Here is a 21,532-nt window from a genome sequence, read left to right as displayed (position 1 = left end):
CCTTGAGAGCATTATGGGAGGTGCCGCTGGGCCGCCTCCTGCCCCCGTCCTCCAGCTGCATCTCTGAGGACAGCTCCTCCTCATCCTCCTCCATGATGTCCGAGAGGTCGGAGCCCCGGCTGCTCTCCGTGGGGTACTCGTCTCCATGGCAACAGGGGGGCTGCAGGCCAGAGGGGGGGTGCTGATGGGTGGATTCTCATGCCAGGACCCCTGCAGCGGGCCCAAGTCCCCTGTGGGCCCTCCCTCCTTTGTCACCTCTGTGGGGCTCACAGCCAGAGGCCTGTAGGAGTTGGTCATGGGCTGCTCCTTAGAGGTGAGGGGTGAGGCTGGATGTGGTCAATGCAATGGCCAATAGGAAGTCTGACTTTCCCCCTGGATCGTCACTGTTAAGCTGCTCCGAGGACTCCTAGTCCTGGGGTGGAGGGCCTGTGACCTCAGTCTACTCAGTAAGATGTAGTGGGAAGTCTCCTGGCCATCTATCCTTTCCTTCCTGCTTGGGGTGTCACCATATAAGGGTGTGATTGATGGAGCTATGGCAGCTACTTAGTAACTATAGGAGAAAGAGTGAAGGATCTAAGCAGAGCCCCTTTGCCACTGAGGCCGTATCAGCCCTGCACCCGGCTGCACGGGCTCCTGGGACACAGAGTGATTAAAGGTCTGTGATCCTAGAAGTCTGGGCCTCCTGTTCCTTCTGCTTAAACAAATGCAAACAGCATGATTGTAAGGCTGTAGATAAAGACCTGAGATGAGAAGCCAGTGCCTGGCTGACGGCCAGCAGCGAGCAGCAAGGCTGGGCTGGGCACACGGCGCCCTACTGCCCCCTCACTGTGGCAGTGGGTGGTCCTGGTGCCCCAGCCTCCGATTGAGTGGGCTCTGGCACGGGGCCTTGGGGTTCTCAGGCCCTCTGCGCGTCAGACACTGGAGGTGAACCCCGATAGGCGGGGGCGGGGGGGGGGGGAGGATGTTTTGTTTTTCATCCCCTGTGGTGGCCAGCATGGAGCAGGTGTCCAGCCAACATGGCCCAATGGACAGAAGTGAACACAAACAGTAGGGTTTGTCTAAATCGAGACCAGCTAGTTATCAGTCCAGCCCTGGCCTGACCCAAGAAACTGCCCAGGACCAAGTTCCAGCACTGGGTGGAGCAGGGTGGGGCCTGGGCGAGGAGCAGGGGTGGGGCGGGGCAGGGCCAGGCCTCCTATTCAGGCTTTTGAAATTGTCCTGGAACGAGTTGTCCTCACTCAAACCCTGGTGGCCTGCTGCCTTGCAGGCTGGCATGGCCCCTTTCCCAGGGCCCTAGGGAGGTCCCCAGTCCCTGACATCCCCGGCAGCTGCCCAGGCTCACCGGCTTGCCCAGCTCGGAGCCCTTGAGGAAGTCGTCCACAGAGGCTCCCCTCCGCTTGAGCTCGGGGGAGGCAAAGCCGTCCTCCTCGTCAGAGCTGGCACAGCGCCCCAGGCTGCTCCGCTCGGGGAGGAGACTCCTTTTCTCTAGCTTGGAAAGAGAAGGGGACAAAGATGGGCTGGGGCTGTCATGAGGGCTGGGCCCAGTGATTAAAGTTGTCCAAGGCGGCTTCTGTGTCATGTGGGTGCCTCCCAGGGACACGCCTTCCATGCCGCAGACCCTGTAGCCACCCGAAGACAAACCCACCAAGAACCTGGGCCAACCACCCCAAAGCTGTTGCAGGGTCCACTTCCTGGTGTCTCCCCCAAGGACCCAGCTGGCCCCAGAGTCACCTCTCCCTCTGCTGGGGCAACTGCACCCAACAAGGACCCTCCACCCTCCTCTGGTCACCCTGCTGGCCTTACTGTGACCCGCGGGCGCAGTCGGAAGGCAGGAGCCTAGAGTTGTTGCCCAGCCTGTGGACCCAGCTGCGGGGCTCCCCTGGGCCTCTCGGGCTGGGCTGAGGCTGCCACATTGGCACTGCCCTAGGAGCCTGGCCCAAAGCTCCCGTCAGGTGGCTCTTGCACCCGGTACCCTGAGATGCCGTCCCCTCCACAGCCATAGAACACTCAGGAGCATCCCCAGGACAGTCTGGATTCCTGTGCTCTCCCTGCTAAGGCACTGGTAGGGGGCCTCTGCCCTCAGGCTGCCTCTGGGCTCTGTGCCCTGGAAGTGAGCTCCCTGGCTCACCTTCGATGCTTGGCGCTGACCTGGGGACTGGCCCTTCCTGGGCTCTCTGACCTGGGGCTGCCCAGAGGTGGGCTACGGGGGGGTGTCCCACCACAGGCACCAACACCCAGGGTCACATAGGCCCACCTGGCATGCTGAGGCCTGCCCATGGCCCCCATTCCTCCTTGAAAGAGAAAGTGGGGATCACCCCAAACACCGGGACCCTGGTAGGTGGTGCCTGGGAGAGGAGGCTGCCACCTGAGGTCACGTGTCCCAGTGCACATCATGTGGAACACGGACCAGCCACAGCCCAGTACCCCGTGGCCCAGACTACACCTAAAGGTGCAAGCAAATGTGCCCGCGCACAGGTGCATCAGTGTGCCTGTCCACTGGGGATGCAGACACACACCCATGTGGAGCCCACGCACTTATAGGTGTGTGCGCACACACATACACACCTGGGACTCTGAAATGGTTGAGCCAAGAGAGCATCCAGTTAGACAATAGGGCCCCAGCCATGTCCAGCGAGCGGTTGAAGCCCCTAACCCAGAACCAAGCCTGTCTGGGTTTGTCAGAGGCTCTTTCTCCGACAGATAGGCACCTGGCACCTGGTGATCCATGGCTACACTGTAACACACTGTGACTGAGGATCAGGCACAGATGCCCGAAGGCTGACGGGGCCTCTCCTCCTGCACCTGTGGCCAGGCTCTGGGTGCTCCTGGCCTTGCTGTCTCTGCCTGCAGCCTGGACGCAATGCACCTTGGGAGCAGAGGGACAAGCCATCAGACCCCACTTACCCTGCTGCTCTCGGCCACCCTCTGTGCAGCCTCACGGGCCATGGCCTTGGCAACGGTGGTGGACACCGGGGCCCCCTGCGGCTGTGGGAGGATGCGGCTGGGAGAAGGCGACCGCCGCCCAGGGCCGGAGCCTTGCAGGTCAGGCGGCTCCAGCATGTGCCCGTGCACCGGGGCGGGGGTGCGGCTCTGCTCCCAGGGCTCCTCCACCTTGGTGTGGGGACACAGGGGCTTGTCTTTGGTGTCGGGGGCACTTGGTAATGGCTTCGGTGGGGGCGCAGCTCTTGGGTGGGGGGTTGGAGGCACCAGGAGGTCGAGGGGGATGGCAGCAAACACGGAGTCCACGGACTCGCCCTGGGCAGAGAGGGTCCGCACTGTCACGGCCTTGGCCTCCAAGCTCCGCAGGCGCACGAGCTCCACCGTGGTGCTGTCCGCTGTTGGGAAGATGACCTCGGCCACCTGCGGACAGAAAAGGCCACCCCCAGCTGAGCCCAGCAGGCCTCAGAAGGCAGAGGAGGGGACACTTAGTCCAGGGCCAGCAGCCATAGGGCCAACGAGGCAGGGCCTTCTTCCTCCATCTCTGAACCAGTTCAGAACCGGAGGCAGGGGCCATGGAAGGATGCCCCAACCAGCCTTCTTATTGCCAAAACCGAAGGGCGGGGTGTGGGCAGAGGGAACGCACAGCCTCCCGCTGCAGACGGCAGGGCTGGGCCTCTTCTGCAGGAGGCTGCTCTGGGGGGGAGGGGGCCTGCGTGGAGGGAGCGGTGGGAGAACAAGCCACCAGTGGAGGACTTAGCTCTCACACTCGAGTCACCCGGGTGTTGTCCCTCATCCTGCTCCTGACAGAGGAGGGCCAGGACCAGGGTCAGGGGACAGAAGCTTCCGCAGGCTCTGGCCCCAGCACACACCTGCTCCTCAGAGCCAGGCCTGATGTGCTAGCTGGGCTAGATTCTCAGGGAAGCTGGGCCTCTGGCCTCAGCCTCAGCCTGGCAGGCGCCTGTCAACACTGGGGAGCCAGGCATGGGCAATGAGGACCCAGAGGTGGCCTTTGAATACTGAGTGGAGCAGGTCATCATGAGGGGAGGGGGATGGAGAGGAAGCTGTCCCAGGAAGAGACAGCAAGGCATGGGTGTTCCCTACACTGACTTGGGCAGGGCCCAGGGCAGTACTGAGGGGCCTGGGGGGCTGAGGAAACTCCCCTCAAGGAGTGGCCCCTGCATGAGCTGGGCCTGTGAGATGGCACCACCCCATGAACTCACCCTCTGCCCCTTGGCATATACGCCATAGCCGGTGACGTTCGCCCCATTGGACAGTCCAGTGGGGGTCAGCATCGGCGGCTTCCAGGAGACCTGGATGGTGGATGCCATGGCCCCAGCTTGGACAGTAACATCTTGGGGAGGTGCCGGAGGGCCTGAGAGGAACAGAAGGGAACAGACACTTTCAGGGCACAGCCCTGGTAGAGGCTCACTTCACCTGTCTCACCTGGAAACCAGAACACACCTGGTCAGGTTGGCAGAGAGAGGACAGGTATTGGGGGAAAGGAGGGGAGGACACACAGTTGGGCCTCTGCATCCAGCGGGCACGGCTCGCCCTTCCTGGGAAGGCCTACAGTCACTTCTGCAGGACCCTCACCTCTGCAGCTGTGCTCAGGGCCTGTGCAAGAGCAGAGCCCAGGAGGGGCTGGAGAGGGGCCAGGGAGGTGTGCGCAGAAGAGGGCGGCTCCCCACCTCCCTTCCTTCTCCTCTCCCTGACCCTCTCCCCCTCCCCCCTCTCCTCCTGCCCCCAGCAGTCTCTCCCTCCCTCTCCCTCCCTCTCTCTCTTCTCCTCTCTTTCTTTCTCCCTCTCTCTCCCTCCCTCCCTCCCTCTCTCTCCCCTTCCTCTCCCTCTCTCCCATCTCTCTCCCCTTCTTCTCCCTCTCCTCTCTCTTTCCCTCTCTCCCTCCCTCTCTCTTCCTCTCCCTCCCTCTCTCTTCTTCTCCCTCCCTCTCTCCTCCTCTCTCTCTCCTTCTCCACCTCTCTCCTCCCTCCCTCTCTTTCCCTCTCTCTCCTCCTCTCTCCGCCCTCCCTCTCTCTCCCTCCCTCTCTCTCCCTCCCTCCCTCCCTCCTTCTCTCTCCCTCTCTCCCCCTCTCTCCTCCTCTCTCCTCCCTCCCTCTCTCCTCTCTCCCTCTCTCTCCCCCTCCCTCCCTCTCTCTCCCTCCCTCCCCCTTCCTCCCTCTCTCCCTCCTTCTCTCTCCCTCTCTCCCCCTCTCTCCCCCTCTCTCCTCCCTCCCTCTCTCTCCCCCTCTCTCCTCCTCTCTCCTCCCTCCCTCTCTCCTCTCTCCCTCTCTCTCCCCCTCCCTCCCTCTCTCTCCCTCCCTCCCCCTTCCTCCCTCTCTCCCTCCTTCTCTCTCCCTCTCTCCCCCTCTCTCCCCCTCTCTCCTCCCTCCCTCTCTCTCCCCCTCTCTCCCTCCCTCTCCCTCCCTCTCTCCCTCCCTCTCCCTCCCTCTCCCTCCCTCTCTCCCTCCCTCTCCCTCCCTCTCCCCCTCTCTCCTCCTCTCTCTCTTCCTCTCTCTCCTTCTCCCTCTCTCTCTCCCTCCCTCTTCTTCCCTCCCTCTTTCTCCCTCTCTCTCCCTCCCTCCCTCTCTCCCTCCCTCCCCTCTCTCTCCTCCTCTCTTCCCCTCCCTCTTTCTCCCTCCCTCTTTCTCCTCCCTCTCTTTCCCTCTCTCTCCTCCTCTCTTTCTCTCTCCTCCTCTCTCCTCCTCTCTCTCCCTCACTCCCCCCTCCCCATCAGACTCAGAGGCACCAGCTCAGCCCTCACATCACCCTCCTCCCACCACTGAAGTGGGCAAGACGGAGAGCCCTAGGTCTAGGGAGTGGTCTGCCTGAGTCCAGCTCCACAGAGTCCCCAGCGGCCAGGCTGACAGGCCTCCTTGTGCCCACATATGTGAGCTGCACTCATCTGCCTTGCCAGAGGTGTCCTGACCACCAAACTGGGCAACTGGTCAGCTGTGGCCATGTGGCCATGTGGCCCCAGTGATGGCAGGCAGCCGGCCCTGCCCTATGACACCTCTATGCCTGCTGGACGGCGTAGGTGGCTTAAGTGTGGAAGGAGTGCTGTGATCTTGGGGCCTGTGAGGCTGTGAGGCCTGGCTCATGGGACCCCAGCTAGGGGCTCCTGGGGAGGAGAGCGCTGGCCACCTCCTGGGGACAGTGTCTGCCACCGTCCCCTATTCACTCGACACGCCTCACATCTGCTGATCCTCGCAGCCGGCCTATGATTTCTGCACGTAAGGAGGTCAGGGCTCAGGAAGTGCCACAGGACATCCCATGGGCATCAAGTGCTGACGTGGGATCCTCCTCCCAGCGCTGGCCTGTGGCCTGTGCGTAAGATGCACGTGACTCTGCCAGGATGGAGGTCCCCAGAACCTCCTTGCAATCGGAAATGGAGGCTCACTCCTCCTGGAACGGCTCAGGAGACAGGGGTCTGCCAGAGAAGGCGAGCACAGGACAGGGCCTGCAGGATGTGCCCTCCCACTCCAGCGGCCCCTGCTTCCTGCTGGGCACAGACGTGGCCTGGCAGGCCGCGACCCATGGCCACTCGTACCCCTAGAAGAAGCAAGCCGGAGGCTGGAGGCTGAGGCTGGAGGCTACCCCAGACCTGCCAGTCAGTGGAATAACCGTGGACAGCAACTGCCGTAACCGTGGACAACTTCCTAGCCTTCCCCTCTTCACCTCCCTGACCTGGGACATGGACATCAGAGAGCACCTATGTGGCCAGGATGTCATGTTCACCAAGACACCATTGTCATTGCTTTGCTCTGAGTCAGGCAGCCATTTGTGGCCATTGGAACGTGGGCAGAAGTGACCAGCCTGCCCACCACGAGCACCCTCCCCACGTGACTCTCATCCTCTCTCCCTGTCTGCTCACTGCAGTGGGAAGGACTCCAGGAGCAACTTAGGGGATGTCAGAGCCACAGTAGCCATGCCTGAGCCCTGGGCCACCAGGCAAGAGGGACAGGAGGCCCTGCCTTAGACTTCGATGGGAGGAGCAGTCACCCCTGCCATCACAAGCCTCTGAGAGTCAGGCACGTGTCCCCATCAATACAACCAACCTTGTGAATTGGTCTGAGTCCATCGCATGTGAAGCATATCCACTGGTCACTGGCTCAGTTAGTGCTGCCGACACACTGGCCATGCTTTCTCATGTGTTCTGATTTGAGGACTCAAATCACAAGAGGGAGAACTTTCCAGAAGGAATAATCCTTTTAGTCAGACCACTTATTTTGATGGCTGTAGATCAGTGGATCTTTCTAACTAGCCAACTGTGAGACTCACTGAGGCCGAGGCTGTCCCCTGTCTAGGGGGATGACTGATCCCTGCTAAGCTCTGTCTGCTCCATGATCCTTCAGTGCAAGTCTGTCTCCCCTCCCCACAATGTCAAGGGACCCCTCAGTGTGGGACAGATCTCTGGGTTGCCAGTCCACCTGCATGAGCCCTTGGCAGGGCTCGAGACACACAGGACACAGCATTCCCCAAACTCCCCAACATATGTCCACCTGACGTGGTGGTGTTCACAGTGGAGAAGCACCAAGGGTCCTGTTAATGGAAAGCAGCTCAGTGGAGAGAGAACCCCAGGGCATCTCAGAATCTCTCACAAACGTGTCCAGTGTTCCTTGCCCTATGCAAGAAAGACGGGAGAGGCTATGTGAACTGACCCTTAGAGGGGGGAATGCATGAGGCAACCGCCTGCTAACTGGCCCTTTTCCTGAGAGCACTGGCCAGGTAATTAGTAGAGAGACGGAACCCAAGCAGAGAGCCTTACTGGACTGCAGAGTTAAAAGGGAGCCCCCAGGGGTGACTGAGAAGACGGGAACCTCAGAGAAATCCCCGGAGAATGGAGACACCCAATGAAGGATGAAACCTAAATTCTCACCCCCATCCGCTCAAATTAGTATTTGACTCCTAAAGTATACACGTAAGGAAGACAAGACTCCAGGAAACAGAAAGACAGTGACTCTCAAGTCAAACAGCAGAGCAAAGTTCAACTGCTTCTCAGGAACAAAGTGGAGTCCAAGTCCTGTGAACGTAGAGAAGACTGGACTCCCCATTGGAGCCCCATAAACGTCACACCTTATAAGTTAGGATCATGCCACTGGACTAAGGGCCACAGTCAAAGGGCATAAAGGAAAGACAAATTCCCCAATAAAGCCTAAAACAAGCATTCATAGGGCCTAGATATGCCACAAGTAATTTCACTGTCTGCCAGAACAAATCCCAACTTCAGCAGAAAAATTACAGAATCCAGGGTCTCTATAATGTGTAACTGACCACGTCCCATTCATAACAAAAATGACTAGCCAGCAAAGAAATAGGAAAATGGGATGCATAATCAAGAGAAAAAATAGTCCTTCTGGGCGTGGTGATGGAAACCTGTAATCCCAGTGTCTCAGGAAGCTGAGGCGGGAGTATCCCAAGTTTAAAATCAGTCTCAGCAAAACTTAGCAAGACCCTAAGCAAATTTGTGAGACCCTGTCTCAAAATAAAAAATCCTAAAATGGGCTAGGAATGTGGGTCTCTGATTAAGCACTCCTGGGTTCAATCCTTGGTACCAAAAAAAAAAAAAAAAAAAAAAAAAGTCAGCAGAAGTTAGCCTATGATGACTCTGAAATTGCAATTAGCAAATTCTTTAAAATAATCATTGCAAATAGGTTAAAGGATATAAAGAAACAGAGAATCCAAGAGCAAGAAGAAAACTAAAAAAGAACCAAATGAAAATCCCAGAAAGATAAAGAAGCTAAACAAACAGATGAAAAACTCATTTGATGGTCTTCACAGTCGCAGATTGAATACTGCAAAGGAAGGACTCCAAAACCTGGAAGACAGAGAAAACAAATCATCCTAACTGCGACACAATGAGGAAATGCAGTGGTGAATATCAGGGGTCTACAGACCTGTAGTTCCCTTCAGACCCTCTGCCTTGTGTGCAGCAGAGTTTCAAAATGAGGAGAGAGAGGAAGGAGAATATGCAAATATGTTCAAACTTTGAAGAAAACTATTACTGGAGGCCCAGGAATCTACCTTAATTTTTTTTAGAAAGATAGATAAAATAAAAGCATGAGCACATCAGAATAAAAAAGATAAAAGAAATCTTAAAAGTATCAAGAAGGGTTGACAGGAAGGACGGCTGACTGAGCGTGGAGACAATGCGGGCCAACAGCGGTGGAAGAGCACTCTCAAGGGATGAAGGAAGAGAGTCTGTGTGGTTCCATCCCCAGCACCACAGAGAGACCTGGATAGCACATCCCGAGGCCTAGCAGGGCTCAGTCCTGGAGCCAGCCCATCCTCTTCCCTCTCCCCCGAGGAGGGGACGGGGGCCTTTCTTAACTCCACCCTCAGCCAGGGCTTCTGCCCGCGCCTGGTCAGGTTTCATGGTGTGGGCAGGTTGGATCTTCTGATCCCTTCTGACCTCCTAGGTGGGCTAAAGGGAACAGTCTGCTTGGGATGAGTGGACTCCATGCCATCTCCTCAAGGGTGTGTGCATATAGCAGGGCACACTCGAGCAAGTGGAAGAAGAGCTGGCAGAAAAGGAAGGCCCTGCCCTGTGCACCAGCACACGAGCCCCGTGCCTGCCCTGGACACCCACACCCACCTCAGTTATTTTTTTGGTACCCACAGGCACTCGGGACCCAGCTCAGGACATCGCAGCAAAGCGTCTTTCGTGTCTAAACAAAATAAGCAGAACTCTCTCCCCAAAATAACTCCTAGAAACCCTGAATCCTACTTTTGGAGCTAACCCTGTCCAGTTCAAGGAATTACCTCCCTTCTCAGTAAGAACACCAATGAGGTTGTTACTACTGTTGCCCCTGCTTTACAGAGTGGGTCCTGCTGCACAGAGAGGTAAAGCACAGGCTCAGAGTCACACAGCTCGAGCCCAACCTCTGCAGCACATTCTGTGCTCACCTTTTAGACTCTCTTCCCACTGTCCTCACCATCAGCACCAGACCTCCAAGTTGTGCCCTAACCTTGACCCCCAAGCTCCCTGCTCAATCATGCCATGACTTTGACCTCCAAGCTCCCTGCTCAAGTTGTGCCATGACCTCAACCTTCAAGCTCCCTGCGCAATCTTGCTGTGACCTTGAGCTGTGGTATAGTGCGGTAGCTCGAGCTGCACCTGGCGCTCTCGTTTATTAGAATTTAGATGAGATTTAAAGTTTGAGTCCTTTCAAGTGCTCAGGGCCACATGCGGCTGTGATTACACACTGGACAGTGCAACTGTCACTCAGAAAGGCCCACCAATCAGGGCTGGTGAGGGCCTGAGAAGGTGGACACTAGCTGTAAGGTGCTGGGCCATTAGGGGCCCAGTGAGCTGGTGACCTTGTTCCTGCAGGTCAGTGACTCAGAAGCAGGTGGCCCCTGTGAGGGTGGCCTCGCCCAGCCACCATGGACAGTGTGGGCAGAGGTAGAGGGGGTGAGCTTGCCTCCACCCTGCCTGGGTGCTCCTGGCCCTCGGGCCTCAGACCTGGACTGGACTCTACACCACAGGCTGTCCTGGTCTCAGCTGGTGGAGGCAGATGGCGGGTCCCAGCCTGCGTCATGTGTCATGTGAGCCAATGCCTGACTTCAATGAAGCGTGTCCCCTGCCGGCTGCGCTACAGGAGGGCCCATGGTACAAACCCCACGCCAGCACCCCTGGCATGGCATGCTGACCGTGCCCACACCGGCACTTAGGTGGACAAGGACTGTGGTTTAAGAATGAATTCTGAGAACATGACCTCCATCAGTGTCCCAGCTACCCTCTTCCCCAGACACTGAGAGGCCTCCGGCTGACCACCTGAGACCTTCTCCAGTCCTCGGGAGCTGACCCTGGGGCCACACCTGCTACCCCACCTCCCCACCCCAGGTTCCTTCCCTGGGATACTCTCTCTAGCTCTCCCGAATAGGCCAGGGGGCCAGTGTTTGGTGTTTCCCAATCCTTCACCCCAGCACTGACCATGAGATGTCCTAGGGTCCCCACTATTCAGACCCTGGCCACCAGGTAGGAAACCAGAGCTCACTGCGGAGTGTGATGTGCTGACCTTGTCCGTCCATCAGAGCCTCTTGGACAGGCCCTCCCTTGGCAGTGCCGCCCACCTTCTGCCAGTTGCTGCCCTGTGGGTGGGCAATTCCTGAGGGTCTGCCCCATAGGGCACACAGGACTGCACAGCCAGCCCCCTGCATCGAGGCCAGTCCTGCATGACATGAGGCTTAAGAGGCCAGGTGCTGGCAAAGGTCACGCTGGAGAACACGGAAGAATCCACGTTCACAGATGAGGCTGAGAACCCTTCCGACTGCTCAAGCAAGGACTTCGTGGACAGCGCCCAGCAGAAAGCCTCAGGCAGACCTGGCCCCGGCGCGCACGTGGAAACGGCCCCGGCCCCCACAGGGAGGTCTCCTGTGTGACTGTCACACCAGCCAGCTCGCTGCCCAGGCACTGGGGGTCACTGGGTCCTGTCCATAGGAAGGAGCCCTCCAGCTGATGTTGCCTCTGGATTTCCCCAGGTGCGGGGGGACAAAGGGCCCTGGCCAGCTCCCTGTCCACAGCCCACAGGCACAGGTGCTAACAGCCTTGCCTCGCAGCTGGGCCAGGACCCAGGTGGCTTCTGTGACAACCTTCACGTCACTGCAGCCCATCAGCACGTGCTTACCCATGACCGGGAGACAAGAAGGAGCGAGGGGGACAGGAGCAGGCCCTCCCTCAATGGCCTGGGAGTGGACACCCGTGGAGGGGCAAGACACCCAGCCTCCTCCTGTCACAGGACCAGCCTCTGGCTCCAGTGCCGAGGAAGCAGTCCCTGGCTGGCCATAAAGCCACCCTGAGTCCCCTCTCTGGATCAGCACAGGCCGGCACTGTGCCCTCATGCTGACCTCGAGCCTTGGAGGCCACATGGATGGCCCGGCTCCCTCCCGTTGTGACCCCCTCCCTGGGGCCAGGCAGGACGCAGGCTCACCTGCGGGCAGCGTGGAGAACTCCACAAAGGCCTCCTTCTTTTCCCTCTGCTCCAGCGGCAGCTGCCAGGGCATCTGGTGGGGCTTGGCGAGGACCTTCACCTTGTAAGCCATGTTGGGCCTCAGGTTGAGGAACTGGTACTTGTACCGCGCGGCCTTGACAACGTCGAACTCCTCCTCGTTAAGGAAGATAACATGGCTGTAGTTGCTGTTGGTGGGCAGCCAGGAGAGCCGGGCTGAGATCTGCGTAATGTTGTCCACGCGCAGGTGGGAGGGGGCCACGGCCACGTCCTTGCCCACCAGCAGCGTGCACCGCAGCTCATCCGAGCTGCCCCTGCTCGTGACGCACTGCACGGAGATGCGGTAGGTGCAGGCGGCCGTGTTGAGCTTCTCAATGAGGGCCTTGGTTCTGCTGCCCAGGGCCAGGCTCACCCGCGTCTCCTTGTCCACCAGGACATTGTAGCTGCTCACGGTCCCCCAGCCCGGCGGCACAGCCGGGGGCTCCCAGCCCACAATGACACTTTTGGCAAGCTGTTTGATAAGGGTGATTTTTCTAGGGTAAGGCACGATGTCTTCTCCAATGTCATCGATGTTCACATCCAGCGTCCCCCCGCCGTCATCGGTAATGCCCGGGTCTGTGCGAGTCGGGGAGTGGAGGTCGAGGATGTTCTCGCTCCCCAGGCCGAGGCCCGAGTGGTTGATGAAGTTCTGATCCTGCTCGGTCCCCAGAGTGCTTGCCAACCGAGACTCGTTGTCCTGGATGAAATCCACAAAGTTGGAGGGCACCAGGCCCCTCTGCCCATCCAGGAGCTCCCCTGTGGGGCGCGAGGACAGGTTATCAGTGCACCGTCCCACCGGGCCCTGAGGTCACAGGGCACACACCGCTCCTGCCCAACAAGAGCACTTCATCTAAAGTGACCTCCACCGCAAGGCCCGGCCTCTCCCTGAGGCTCACGGAATCTGGGGCTCTGGTGTTCCTTTACCTGGGTACGTACGCTGACTGTCTCCCAACGAGAAGACTGCCCATGAGGATAGGGAGCTCACGCTGACTATGGGGCCAGCTCTGGGGTGACACCTGGTACCGGCTTTTGGTAATTGAGAAAATTAACCCTCCTACGGCTGAGCGGGCACAGGCATAGGGATCCAGGGGGTTCCTGCTCTGGCCCCATTCAGGGGCTCCCCACTGCTTCACTGGACGTGAAATGGAATGGTGGACTTGGTGTCAGAACCATCTCAGAACTGAGTGGCTTATAAAAACCCTGAGGTAGTTTTGGTGTCCACCTGGTCTTATGTGTGAGCCATCTAAGCTTCTTGTCAGCAGCTCAAAGGGCTAATTGCCCTGGAGGCCCCAGAGAGGGACAAGTACACACAGGAGCTTTGAAGGTGAGGCACAGAGCCCACAGTACTGTCCCCCAAGTTCCTCACAGGCTACCACCCAGCCAGGTGACCAGGGGGACTGGATTCTGCTCCCGGGAGAACTCCTGCCTTAGGGGAAGTGGGACAGGGCCTTAGAGGGCACGGAGACCAGTCCATCTGCCCTGGGTTCTCTGTGTCTAACCCTGACGCAGGGTGTGGGCTCAAGGAAGACCACGCGTTCCCTGGAGGACAGGCTATGAAACATCCATACTGTGACTTGGGTGGAAGGTAATGATGACAGTAGTGGTGACGTTGGTGGAGATGGTGATGATGGTGACATTGATGGTGATGGTGGTGATGATCATGGTGGGGATGGAGATGGTGAGAATGTTTATGGTGATGGTGTTGATGATGGTTGTGATGGTGATAGAGATGGTGATTATGAGAGTGGTGATGATGGTGAAGATAGTGATGGTGGTGATGATGGTGAGGGTTATAATGGTGATGGCGATAGTGGTGATGATGTTGATGGTGATGTTCATGGTGACGAAGGTGGTGGTCATAGTGATGATGATGGTGATGTTGTTAATGGTGATGGAGGTGAGGGTTATAATGGTGACAGTGGTAATGATGATGGTGATGGTGATAGTGACAATGATAATGGTTTTTGGTGACGGTGGTGAGGTCATAATGGTGACAGTGATGACAGTGAACATTTGCTGAGCACCTACTCTGGGCCAGGCTCTATCATAAGCACCTGATATCTGCCACTTCATTCATCCTCACAGCTACCCTAAGGAGTAGGTACCCTGCAGCAGAGGAAACTAAGGCCCAGAAGGGAAGCAGGTCCCCCTGCCACCCTGACCGTGGCTCCCTGAGTTCCTCAACCTGCCCTGAGCCAGCCCTCTGAAGAGTCTTCGTGGCCACAGAGCAGCGAGTGATGGCAGAGCTCCGTTGGGTCAGGGTGGACATGTCCACCCTGGGGTGTGACTCGGGGCCTCCAGAGCCATAGCCCTGCATCGCAATCGGCTCATGGCAAACGTGTCACTGCCTGCCAGGGGTGCTCACATGTCCACTGATGGCCTGGCCTCTGGCCAGCGAGTGCCAGAAATGAACCTGGGAGCTCCGACCTGCTCTAGGGAGACCCTGCAAGGCCATGCAAGAGAAAACTCGTGGTTTAACAAGACGAACTCCTCCTGCCCAGGGGGACAGGGCAGACCCAGGCCCCCCATGGGGGCAGTGGGTGGTTCAGGGACTAGATAGGGCAGACCCAGGCCCTCCGTGCAGGACAGTGGGTGGTTCAGGGACTAGAAGGCTCATGTCTACAGCAGAAAGCTACTCACGGAACTGTGGGGTGTCCTGTGTGTCCTCAAGCTAAACAAGGGAGGTCCTTTGGGTAGACAGCTCACAGTGCCTGATCCCAAACTAGAGGCGGGAGGGTGGTGTGAAAGGGAGCAATCTTCCCGGGAATGGGCCAGACCCCCTGGGGCCATGACAGCCTCAGGATGGGTGGGCCACCTCTGCAGGTGCTGGGAGCCACTCTCAGTGAGGTCACCTAGATGGTCCTGGCCACACCAGAGGATGCAGCCTGGGGGCTGGGGGGCAGGAGGATGAGGGAGGAGGGATCCCTGGAAGCACAGTCAGCCCTCTGTGTCCACAGGTTCCACAACCACAGACCCAACCAGCTGCAGGTAGAATAGGAGGGGACTGTCCCGTCCTGGACAAGTGCAGTCTTCTCTTTGCCACTGCCTGCAAGGCGCTGTCAGTGACTGCCCAGGACACTGGTGAGGTGGAAGGCACCGTGGGCACCTGCGGGGACTTGGGAGGGCAACGAGGATGCGCGTATGCTCTAAGCAATAGTGCCCCTTCCTGTGAGGGACCTGGGCGTCTGCCCACTTTGTATCCTTGGGAGTCCTGGGACCTGTTCCTGTGGGTGCCAAGGGATGACCATGGGCAGAGGCCGGTCAGTCCCGGGGTGGACACATGACTGCCAGACAGCCCTGCAGAGTTGAGCATCCTGAAGATCCACTGAGCACCAGCCTCTGCCCGGGTGGGAACCCGGCTCCCCTCCCAGCCTTCCTGTCCTGAAGGGAACCCGAGGACTCAGGCCCCACAGGGACAGAGCAGCGGCTCGGCAGCCAGCAGTGACCGGGGCCTGCCGGCTGCCAGCCCAGGAGCGCTGGCCTGGGGTGGACTGGCCAGGCTCCCCAACAGCAACCTGGTGCCAACAGAGACCTTCGTAGAACCCGTCCTCATCCATGTCCCCGTACACGTAGAGGTACTTCCCCGCCGTGAGGGGCAGCTCGGCCTCCGGGTTTTCATTCGGCCCATCGAAGGGATTATAACTGGAGGGAGAGACAGAATTCAGTTCACGACCCTCCTGCTCCTGCCTGAGAAGCACAGCCCTGCGCCCAGCCCAGGCTTCGCCTGCCAGGCACACAGGCTCATTCACACAGACCATGGGAAGATGAAGACAGAAGTGTGATGGTCTGACATCGTCCCATCGCCCTTCCACCATAACTACACAGCTCCATATTAATAAGGCAATAGGAAGAAATGAACCTTACAAGCTTTAAATATATGTAATCACACTAAGGCGGATCCTATCACATACTACTTCACGATCCACCTACTTGTCACCTTGTAACACAGCATAGTGCTCGGGAAACACTGCCTTAGCCTTTTTAGTGGATGTGCAGTATTCCACCAAGCAGCTTGGCAGGGTTTACTTAGCCAGTTCCCTGAAGTTGGGCATCAGTGTGGCCTCTAACTTTCTACAAGGGTCAGTGTGTGCCTGGCTAATCCTGCTGCACACACCTCTCTAATCTCCTGGATTAGATCTGGGCGTTATTCCAATCTGGGATGTGACTGCCAACCACATGGTCAGTTGCACCAGCTTCCTGTCCTCGCCCAGCCTGGGAGGGTGGGCGTCACACCTTCAGGTCCTCAGCACATAGGGGTCAACTTCAGTCAGAGTTGTGGCCAGAGTGAGACAAAGTCAGGTGCCCCCGGGGTCTCCTATTGCAAAGACTGACTTAAAACAACCGGAAAGGCCCTGTGAGGAAAGGAGACTGCAGCCAGCTCCTACCTGTAGCGGGCCACACACAGGTGGACCTTGCCCGAGTATCTCTGCTTCGAGGTGTTGGAGTTCTGTTCATGGTCCATCTGTCGGAGACAGGGGGCCTGGTCAGCGGGCTGCAGGCCTCACCTGTGTGCCGGGACACCCAGGAAGCCATTCCACAGCCGCCATGGACTTTTGGAAAGATGGACCCAGACTGGACACCCACAGGTGGGCAGCCCCACATGCTCAGCCTCGTGTGTGAACCCAGAATGGACATCTACACAGAGCCCAGGCCCAACCCCAGGAAAGCCCTGAGGGGCCTCTTCAGGACCCAGACTGCAATCCTGGCCATGCTGGGTGGGTGGCTCGCTGAAGCACAGACGAGTACCTGTGTCCTCTGCCCTCCGGAGGTGGCACCTCTGTGTTTGATGGTGCCCAAGGAGGGGACAACAGGGAGGGGAGGGGACGCCCTGTCCTGCAGCCCTGACTCTGCCATCCCCTGAGGAAGCCATGGTCCCTTACACCATAGTGACAGCCCCAGGGGCGGGAGCAGGAGTGGCCTTCCCCTGGAGGTCAGGCTCCTCATCTCCCTGAACACTCTCCAGGTAGAAGCAGGTGGCCACGTCACCCCTGCCTTCAACCAGACAAACCCACACTGTCCTGGTGCCCAGGCCGCGACACACTGCCCACCTCCCAGCCCCAGTTCAACCCGTCAGAACCCCTTGTCATGCACACAAGTGTCCGGCTCCCTCCAAGCAGGCCCTTCCCTGGGCTGGACGAGCCTCTCCCTGCCCCGTCGCTGGGCGGCCCACTCTCTCTTGTGAACTGCTCTCTGCAGGCTGGCTGGACACTGTGAGTCCCGGCCTCAGGGGCCATCACAGAGACCAGGCCTCAGCTGTGTGCCCAAAGTGGCCCTCACAGGCTACCCCTAGCCATCAGTGAGCTGTCTAGGCCACCCCTAGCCAGCAGTGAGGACAGGCTCCAGGGATTAGCTGCAGTGAGGGAAGGACCCAGGGGAGGCAGGAGAAGGAAGATGGGTGGAAGGACAAGGTGGGACTGGGCAGGATGGACAGGGCCCCCATGCACAGAGGCCCAGCGCCAGGTGCCTGGCAGGAAGACTCACGTCTGACTCAAATCTGCATCTTGGGCTCCCCGATGGCGACAGGAAGGTGGGGTTGGCGGACAGCAGCTCCGGCTTGCCCCCTGAGAGCGGGGAATAGTCACCAACCGCAGGGTAGTGTCCAGGGGCACTCTCGTGACCTGACCATAGTCAGGGAAAGGAGAGGAGATGAGACAAGCCTGTGGCACCTGCTCCCTGGGCACCTTCCTCTTCCACCTCAGCTGTGGGGGCCACGGGGGGCCCACACAGCTCGTCTTGTCCACAGCTAGTCTGAGCCCACCACTGGCCCTGAGCCATGCAGCCTGGCTATAAAGGGGGTCTGTAGCTCATGGCAGGGGCTCCAGTCAAAGGGCTTTAGTGGGAGCCCCCACAGACATGCTTCCCCTTTCCTTGGCTTAGAATGGGACTGTGAGTCTCAGTGGCACGGCAGCCCTTTTGCCACCAGGAGTAGGAAACTCCCTCAAGAACAGAGCCTGCTCTCAGAGGACAGACTGGACCCTGGTAACATGGCCAGAGCCCCTGAACCAAGCTGTACCTGAAGCCAGAGGACAATTTCCTTTTGGTTCACACCAGGGTAAGTTAGATTTTGCTGTCACTATGACCAAGAGTCCTAATTAGCCAAAGGGTCAAGTTGACTGCTGGAAAGCACTTTGGACAAGAGCCCTACTGGAGGACAACGGGGCTCGGCCTGACCACCCTCCCGGGCTGGGGGCAGGGAGCCCCGTCCTGGCTGCTGGGAAGGGGCACTGAGGGCTTGACCCACGGTGGCCTCAGTGTCCCCTTCAGTTAGACCCAGAGGCGATCTAACTGAAGACCCTCCCCCAGGGTCTCTGCTAGCACCAGGACAGGGTGGGTGCCCTGCTATCTCCGACCAGCCTCTGTCGGGCCACACCTCGGGGACAGCTCCTGAGTGAGGAAGGACCCGGGGATATAAAGTGACCTGAAAGCATCCCTAGAAAGGCATCTGGCAGAGCCCCAGAGCTCCCCTGGGCAGGTGACGGCTGATGGCACCTAGGACAGCAGCAGCGTCTCCCTGCTGGGACATCGGGTCCAGCGAGGGGACCCTGCGTGTGGCCACATGGCCCTGAAGCCATAGCATGGCTTGGCAGGCAGCAGTGCAAGGGAAAGGGTCATGGGGAACTGGCCCCGAAGCCCCGGGAAGCCAGCCAGAAACCAGCAGGCACCCTGCTCCAGACTAACACATCCTTCCCTCCCCTGGCAACCGGGGGAAGCACGGCCCTGGAAGGGGTGTGAGTGGAAGTGACTGTCCACCGCTGGGTGGGGGCTATGGACCGGAGCTGGTGGAAGCCCCCAGGGTCTGGGGTTGGTTGTTAATGCAGCAGAATTCAGGCTGTCCTGACTGGTGCCCTGCCCCAGCGAACTGCATGGGTGGCCAACACACAGCAGTGTCACCTTGCAGTCACCTTCCACTTGTTCAGACCTATAGGAATTCTAGAGGGAGAAGAGGTTTTGTCTGGCATGCTGCATCAGGGGTGAGAGTGACCTTACGGGGTGGTTCTCAGGTGCACTCTCCAATGATCCCGAGCTTTGGGACATGTGTGCTCCAGAAAACAGAAGTGCTAATTCCAGTGACTTTTTCTGGGATATCACAAAAAGTTCCCAGCTCCCACCCTGAAAGAAAGCTGGCCAGGAGGGTGGGGGTGGGGCTTGGGGCGGGGCTCCAGAGGCGAGGGCAGGGCCGGGGGGCCCTGGGAGGCGGGGTGGGGCGGGGGCTGGGGCGGGGCCTCTTCCCACCTTGTAGGGCTGTCAGCTCCTGGGTTTCCAGGGATGATTCTATTGGGGTGCAGTATTTGCTGCAGGGAGGTCCTTAGAGACCTCACTCTCCTGTCATGTGGCTCTGCTTACAGAGTCCCCTAGGGCTCACACCCAGACTCGTCACCCACCCGGCCTCCAGGCCAAGACCACCTCACCAGAGGCAGAGGAGACCTGCTGGAAGGTTCAGCAGAAGCAGAACCTCTGTTCTTCTGGGACCCCGTGGCCAGCCAGCAATTCTTCCCTGCCCACCCTGGAAGAGCCGGACAGAGAGCCTGGGGTGGACAAATGGACACAGGACATGGACTAAGCCAGGGCTGGTGTGTGTGGCTGAGCGGCCAAGCACCTGCCTAATATGTACAAGACCCCTGGATCCAACAATAGTGAGAGAGGAAAGGAAAGAGGAGCAGAGGGAGAGAGGGGAGGAGGGAGAGAAGGGAGAATGGGAGAGGGGAGGAGGGAGAGAGGGGAGGGGAGGAGGGAGAGAGGGGAGGGGAGGAGGGAGAGAGGGGAGGGGAGGAGGGAGAGAGAGGGGAGGGGAGGAGGGAGAGAGGGGAGGGGAGGAGGGAGAGAGGGGAGGGGAGGAGGGAGAGAGAGGGGAGGGAGGGAGGGAGAGAGGGGAGGGGAGGAGGGAGAGGAGGGGAGGGGAGGAGGGAGAGAGGGGAGGGGAGGAGGGAGAGAGAGGGAGGGAGGGAGAGAGGGAGGAGGGAGAGAGGGGAGGGAGGGAGAGAGGGGAGGAGAAAGAAGAAATGAGGAAGAGAAGCTGGCGTAGGTGCACAGTGCAGTGCTCTTCAGCCTTGGGCAGGGCCAGCCCGGCTGTGTGGGGTCCATTGCCAAGCCTCTGCCCATGCAGCCTGGCTGGGAGGCGGAAGACATCCTTTCCCCACCCCCGGGCCCAGGGAGGCCCAGTATTCACCTTTGCCAATGGAGGTGGCTAGTCCATTCATGAACTGCGGGAAAGGCTTGCTGGGGGCCAAGGGGATGTCCAGCGAGGCCACCGACCCACTGCCTAGCAGGTCAATCTTCCCGGCCTGCTGCCGGAACTTCTCCAGATCCCGGGACAGCCGGCTGAACTGCTCACTCTGCGTCCGGCATTTCTCTTCCAGCTCTCGAACCTTGCACTGCACAGCAGAGGTGGGAGGGGGTCAGTCAGCAGGAGGCCTTGGGGGCCCACGTGGCCAGGACTGTGGGCTGTGTGCATGGCAGGCCTATCTACCCACCTCATGGGAAGTCCCAGCCCAATGCCTAGCTCTGCATGCAGCCGGCTGTCAGCCACAGGAGAAAGCACAGGTGCCAAGAATCCCGGGAACGCACAGCTCACAGCCAGCACAGCTGCTCCAGGCTCTGAGTGTGGCCAGCACCCAGGGCATGCCTGGCTGCAGCTGGTGGAGGTGGGTAGCATGAGGCTATGACCAGCCCAGGCTGGGACAGCATGGTGGCTGACCCACCTGCAATGCCCACCCCAGAGGGCACCACCTCTAGCAGAATAAGGAATGTCCTTCTGCTGGACAGGTCAACAAACTCGCTGCCATTTGCCCACTTCACAAAGACAGAGCCTCCCTCAGGGACACACAGGAGAAGGGCCGCCCAGCGAGCTCCCTCCTCAGGCACAGGCCTGGGCCAGGCCGTAGCCGGCCTCCGAGCCTCTCTGCTCTCTGCTGCTTCCTGACCCCATTGTGGCTGCCCAACGCTCAGGGCCAGCGTGCACCAGTGAAGCCCCCTCCCCATCCCCTCCTGCTGCAGGAGTTCCTGCACCAGGCAAGGCCGGTGCCCAGGTGGAGGGGGAGGTGGTCCCTGCCCCACACTCCTCCTTCCCTGCACCCACCACCTCCCATCCTGTCCCTCGTATGTCTCCATGGACCCGCAAAAGCCCTGCGCCTTCACGTCCTGCTTCTCAGACACATCCTCAGTGCCTCTCGGTACATCAGGTACACAGTCGGTGCTTAATAAACAAATCGAGGCAAAGCGGGAAGTCCTGATGTGCAGCTACCATGTTCCTATAGCATGGCTTGTGCCATCTGTGTGCACACCCTGTCCTGCTGTCCCCCACTCTAGGACAGCTGGGACGCCCTGTCTGTGCCAGCGCTGATTCTGCACATCATCTGCCCCTTGCTAAAACATCACCTCCAGGTCAGGTCTTCATCTGCTGGGTTCCTGCCACACCCAGCCCATGGCATGGGCCAGGCATTGTATGCAGGCAGCGCTCAACAGATGTCTGTTTTATTGAGGCCCGAGGGAAAGTGGGAGCGGAGGCTGGAGGCACCTGTGCCAGCTGCGGCAAGCTTTCCCTGCGGCTCCTCCTCCCCTTCCTCCCTCCCCCTCCCCCTCCTCCCTCCCCCACCCTTCCCCTCCTCCCC

General features: G+C 59.1%; 1 protein-coding gene across 12 annotated transcripts in view; it reads right to left on the bottom strand.

Annotated features, from left to right (window-relative positions):
- Rimbp2 (RIMS binding protein 2) overlaps nt 1-21,532 on the bottom strand; it is a 201,945-nt gene that overhangs the window by 45,634 nt on the left and 134,779 nt on the right. For 11 of the 12 annotated variants that reach the window (XM_026408035.2, XM_026408031.2, XM_077796061.1 and 8 more), the window contains exons 7-15: nt 20,092-20,296; nt 17,406-17,542; nt 16,310-16,386; nt 15,457-15,566; nt 11,868-12,680; nt 4,161-4,312; nt 2,905-3,360; nt 1,343-1,489; nt 2-160 (exon numbers count right to left, since the gene is read on the bottom strand). In XM_026408035.2, the coding sequence (XP_026263820.1) occupies nt 2-160; nt 1,343-1,489; nt 2,905-3,360; nt 4,161-4,312; nt 11,868-12,680; nt 15,457-15,566; nt 16,310-16,386; nt 17,406-17,542; nt 20,092-20,296 (2,256 nt within the window). The remainder of the gene's footprint in view (nt 1; nt 161-1,342; nt 1,490-2,904; nt 3,361-4,160; nt 4,313-11,867; nt 12,681-15,456; nt 15,567-16,309; nt 16,387-17,405; nt 17,543-20,091; nt 20,297-21,532) is intronic. The other variant, XM_026408023.2, reaches the window with a different exon arrangement.

The sequence above is a fragment of the Urocitellus parryii genome, chromosome 3 (genome assembly GCF_045843805.1).
Source record: "Urocitellus parryii isolate mUroPar1 chromosome 3, mUroPar1.hap1, whole genome shotgun sequence".
Taxonomy (NCBI): Eukaryota; Metazoa; Chordata; class Mammalia; order Rodentia; family Sciuridae; genus Urocitellus; species Urocitellus parryii.
Note: the sequence above shows the minus strand (reverse complement) of the source record. Positions and strands in the feature narration are given on the sequence as shown.